The sequence below is a fragment of the Choloepus didactylus genome, chromosome 6, assembly GCF_015220235.1.
Source record: "Choloepus didactylus isolate mChoDid1 chromosome 6, mChoDid1.pri, whole genome shotgun sequence".
Classification (NCBI taxonomy): Eukaryota; Metazoa; Chordata; class Mammalia; order Pilosa; family Megalonychidae; genus Choloepus; species Choloepus didactylus.
In genome coordinates, this window is record NC_051312.1 from 50,218,028 (window position 1) to 50,223,562 (window position 5,535).

Sequence of the window (5,535 nt, forward strand, 5' to 3'; positions counted from 1 at the left end):
ACATGGACACACCTGAATGCAAGGAGTGGGAATTGTATCCAATTTTATGGCCAGGAAGAAGAGGGCACAAATCTTGGTGAACACGCTGAATTCTCTGCCCCAATTTCTAAATACATATTAATGAGTGAGGCTTTGTTCAATAGCTTGTCATGTTAGACTAGGCTAGGTCCTCTTTCACCACTTCTATAAAAGGCATACAATCAGGATTACGCGTACAATGTATATAAAGATGCCTTGTCAGTTGTCAACTAGCAAGCACTTAATATTTATACAAGAGTATAATAAATACCTATTAGCTGCCACCCAGTTTTATATAAATATTATACCATATTTCTTTCTGACTCAGATTTATTATAAGAAATAAGACATTATAGATATAGTTTGAGGCTCCCTAAATACTTCTCTCCAATTCCATTCTCCTTCCTCACCATCATGAACTTATGTTTATTATTCTTGTGCATTGGTGTCACGTTTTTATTTAAAAAATATGAGTACCCCTGACTTAATGTTCAGTTTACAATTACAGTCAGCTGAATCTCCTGTGAGATGAAAGGTATGGTGTTCTGGTTAAAGTGTTTCAGCAGTAGGAAGGCACAAAATCTGTCCAAACCTAGTATCTAGTCTCTAGATTTCAGTGGCCTCTTGAGGATGGGGAAAGAGAGAGAGATGAAATTAAAGAGATAATCAGGGTCAGATCACACACAGGGCTAAGGTTTCAGATTTTATCCTGAAAACCACAGGGAATCCCCATTGCTATTAAGCATGGTCGAAGTTGTGGTTTAGAAGGATAATCCTGGAGGCTGTGTGTGGACTGTCCAGAGCCAGGAGAGATCCTCGCCAGAGTGCTAGGAAGAGTTGATGTGAGCTTGAACTAAGATGGTAACCTGTGGGGATGGGCCTTTTCTTGGCAGGGTCCTGGAGGACTCACAGGTTCTCTGCTTGCTGCTTCAGAAAGGGTTGCATTCCAATTTGGCATGGGGGTAACTCAAGCAGAAATTGCCGTTTCTCCCTAAAGTTCTGACTTGACCTTTTTAGCTAAGTGGTAAAGAGGTCTCTCCCCATCAGGGTTATAGCTCTCCTGTTGGACAAACGAGCACCTTATATGCATTATCTTATTTAATCTTCATAGTGCCTCTGTGAGATAGTTACCATTTTTTACTCCATTTGGAAAGTGAGGCCCGGAGAGGTTAAGTACCTTGCCCAAGATTCCTAGAAAGATGCTGAGTTGTATTTATCTTAAGTCTGACTTTAACAATCTTGCCACATTGTCTCTCTCAAGGAATAACTAATATTTATTGAGTAGTTACTATGTTCCAGGCATTGTTCTCAGTCCTTTACATGTCTTATTCTCTTTAATCATGCATACAACACTTTGAGGTAGATAATATTATTATCCTCATTTTACAGTTGAGGAAACTGAGGTCCAGAGAATTTAAGTAACTTGGTCAAGAATGATCAAGACAACTCAACTCTAGAGCCATTACCCTATACTCCCTCTAATGTGAAGGCTAATATTTTGATCCCTAAAACTCTAGGGAAAAGTTTCTAATTTAAAACATCTTACTAACTTTGTTAACATAGTCCTAATTTCAAAGTCAAAATATTGTAGAGAATATAACTATGATCACACTCAATACAAGATTTAAATTGCTGATTATCAATACCTATAATTTTGTCTCAAGCCTGTCAAAATGACTTCTCAGTATGGTGAAGTAGTCAAAGGAAAACTGGGCTAAGACTTAAGAGCCCAAGGTTCTATTCTGGTTCTGCCATGAATAGTTTTTGTGATGTTGGAGGTCACTTAACATTTTGGGGCTTCAATTTTGCTATCTCAAAAATTTGAATAATGTACTAGATAACCTCCAATATCCCCACCCATTCTATGATTCTCTCTTTTTTCCCAATATAACAGAAAATAACTTAAAAAATGACAGGAAATTAAAATGACATATTTTTAGAAATGCAGCAAAATTATTTTAATATTTCCAAAGGTGAGGACAGGTAATATTTATAGAAACACTAGGGATTATATTTTAATATTTTTTTCTATTAATATAAATATGCACATGTGAGTAATCTACTTGTATGTCAAGTGATACAAATCAATGACTGGCGGCTGACATCTTTATTAAAAAAATAAGACTTAAAGAAATCACTTAAACAAAATGAGTGTGAAACAAGTACATAACTAAGAAAGTTAAAATTTTTAAAAGAAATCAAGTCATGAAATTGTTTTAATATGTACCCTCTTGAAGGAAAGTAGACATTTGGGAGAATATTGGTAGACAAAAAAGAAGACCGATGTAGAGAAGATCCTAGAAAACAAGTTTCTCTCTCCCCTCGGGGCTAATTCTTTCTAATAGAGCTATTTCTCTGTACAAGTATATCTTTGTAGATAAGTTAAATGTAGATAAGTTAAATGTAGATAAGTTCAGTTGCCAAAATTGCTTTCAAACCTACTTTCACACCTCCCTCCCTCCAAAGGAGTAGGATTCCAGCTTGGAAGGTAGGGCAACATAGGCTTTTCCTACTTCTCAAAAGGGAGTTTTCCAGGATCCTGGCAGCATTTGATCAATTTGTTTAAGAGATGGAATAGGTGTGGGCTCATTTCCACAGGCCCAAATTAACACCTCCTGTCTTTGTCCTTAATGAAGCCTTAAGACAAACTTATCAGAGCTTGGTGGTAATTTTTTGGAAATCCCGATCTCTCGTATCCCCATCTGCCCCAAGCAATTCAGAAACCTACTTTCTCAGTGCCCCATTTTCCAGAGGAGGAGAGGTGAGGTGGGACTGATGCCACCACTCCCCAGCACTGGCATTGCTGGGGGACAACCTCATCAGCCCAGCCTCCAACTTCCTTTCTCCATGTTTTCCTATCCCCTATCCCCTACCTTTCTAATTTTACTTTCCTGAAGGAAACCATTGTTGAATTTCTTACTATGTTCCAGGCCTTGCTGTAGTCATTGATGCTACACTCATGAAGAAGACCTGTCCCTGCTTTTAAGGCCCCAACAGCCTCGTAGGAGACTGTGCTATAATTAGTTCTCTACCCACATATATAGTCATTTCCTCCCTCTGGGCCTTAGGTGTCTCCGTCTCTAAGAGGAAACGATTGCTTTTGAGGGTTTAAGATTATTAAACAGGAAATCCCTCCAAAAGTCTGAGAGTTAAGAATGAAAGAAACTTATGGAACCAGACCTAAGAATACAGTATTGAGTGGAGACGCTCTCGGCCATAGCTCTCTCCATTCCTAGAGCCCCCACTCAGAACAATAGAGCAACTACCAGTGGGGTCTGATGGTTCCCTGGCCCAAAGGGGTTTGCAATCTGGGCACATTGTGTACACACAGACTTTGTGGATATTTTGGTCCTGGAGAACAAAGGCAGACAGTCCCCAATGCCTACTGTTCTTTACTCTTTCATTTCACTGAAGGAGCAGTAGCTGGGCCCCAGGCCTCGCACGGTGCAGTCAGTGCTGTCGCTGTCACACTTGCCACAGTGACATTCCGTGGCTACTGGGTATGTATACAGGGAGTCTGTGCGGTGAGCGCAGCCAGGCACTCTCACTGTCTCATACACCAGCTGCTTGAAGGTACATACTTTCTGGATGTTGGGCCTGGCTGGGTCCTTGTACACCCGATCCTGAAAAGTTCAGGAAGGGAAGAGTTAGGTTATGATACTCTGGACTTTTCTTTATAGTTTACAAAAAAATGAGACAGGGATGTAATACTACTTGCTCTTACCCATTAAAACCTGCTAACGTAATTCCTAACTGAAAATATATGACCTCATAAATTACCCATGTGCTATACCACATTTCCAGATTGTTCTGAAAATCATAGAGAAAACGAGACTTTCCTTCTCCTACTCCCCAATGGCTATATCAAAATATTGGTTGTTTCTGAAATTCTAAAGAAACTTTGAATTTGAATATGGAAAAATGATGAACAGTGAAATAAGACTTTTAGAATTGTAAGCTGACTTTTTATATTTAATCAAAGTCTATGTTAATGATAGCTTAAACCACATGACACGGGAGTTTAATTTTTCAGAAAAAGTATTTCCAAATACATTGTTTTTGTGTATTTATAAAAAGTCACACAAAAAAAGAAATAATATGAAATGTTAATGCTTAGCTGAAAAATGTTTGTGAAGGCTCATATCACTCATTTTAAATATCCACTGCCTTCTAAATATTTTTCTTCCTTAATGCTGTATAGTTTTCCAGGATTTTAATTTCAAAAGGACACAACACAGTTTACATATAAGAACTTTTAATCCAGGCAGAAAATGTTTATTCCAGTACTCTCTAGTGAAAAAATTATTTGCACTGAGGGAAGAAATTGGGTCTGCTCATTTAATTTATTTCAGTATCATACTACCAACTCTATATACCAAAGATGCAATAAATGGAATTTGATTAATCATTTACTATCAAATAAGGCATATTTCATTTAAAAAGTTGCTGTTTTTAATTTCAGTTTATGGAATGGAATTCTGCATAGATAACCTGGTGCTACTGGGAAAAAGAAAAGGAAACAAAGATGACTCTGTTGGATTAATGCAAAGAAACTGTGAGAATGTAAGAAATGGTTTAATTCCCCTGCACCTTTGTTACCTTAATGGCATAAAGAAAAGAGTGGATTTGCTGAAATCATTTTATTTCTAACAGTCTACTGGGATTGGTTTCTTGGGTTCACGCAGGCCAATAAGACAATTTTTATAATTTGCCTGGTGCTATCTCTTTTGTAAAGATATGGCCTCAATTAGGCAATTGTCTTTTTGAGAATATTGTGGTTCCTCTATGATTAAATAGATGTATGTTTGCATGTTTATCTATATGTAATATAGCATAGAAATAGGTTTTTTTTTTTTAGGGGAAGAACCTCAATGAACAATAGAAATACTTTTTTTGAAATGCAGAGTTGGCATATTGCTAAACTTGTCATTTATATCAATCTAAGACCTCCATAAAATTTCAACAAATCAAATCCATGCTCAAACATTTAAATGATACCATAGTAATCAACCCCAATTACAATAATATAGACAGTGTTGGATAAAGGACTCATGGATGTTACTTGGGAAAGACCAAATACTGGTAAATTGGGATTTAATGAAGCTTGCCTTCTACAAACCCTCAACAGCCTTGCTTTCAGCAAAGCAAAGTTCCTACCCGGGTGTAGCAATAGCCTGCACACCAAGTGGTGTTGATGCTTATGCAGAAGCGACACTCCTCTTTCTCCACCTTGATGGTGATATTGGTCAGTTCACAGCTATTGCAGCACATTACTTTCCAGCAATAGAAAAGGAAACAAAACTGGACTGATTTCATCCTGAGCTGGGAAGCAAACAATTGGGGCACATTAGAAACCGAGAAAGCAGAGAATTATAATTGTATTAGTTGACCAAACTAAAAAGAATTTGTCTATCCATCCTCCCCAATCTTGTTTTGCTTCAGCAAGTTCTTTGTCTTCTTTTTTCCCTTTTTTCTTCATTTCTCCTTCTCTTCATTCTCCTTCTTTTTTATTTGTCA

At 37.5% G+C, this 5,535-nt stretch overlaps 1 protein-coding gene across 1 annotated transcript; it reads right to left on the minus strand.

Annotated features, from left to right (window-relative positions):
• Nucleotides 1-3,410: 3,410 nt before the first annotated feature.
• On the minus strand, nucleotides 3,411-5,334 carry FSHB (follicle stimulating hormone subunit beta). Its single transcript, XM_037840647.1, has 2 exons — nucleotides 5,176-5,334; nucleotides 3,411-3,641 (listed from the first exon to the last, which is right to left on the minus strand). Exons 1-2 carry the CDS (start codon nucleotides 5,332-5,334, stop codon nucleotides 3,411-3,413), a joined length of 390 nt encoding a protein of 129 aa, XP_037696575.1.
• Nucleotides 5,335-5,535: the final 201 nt, after the last annotated feature.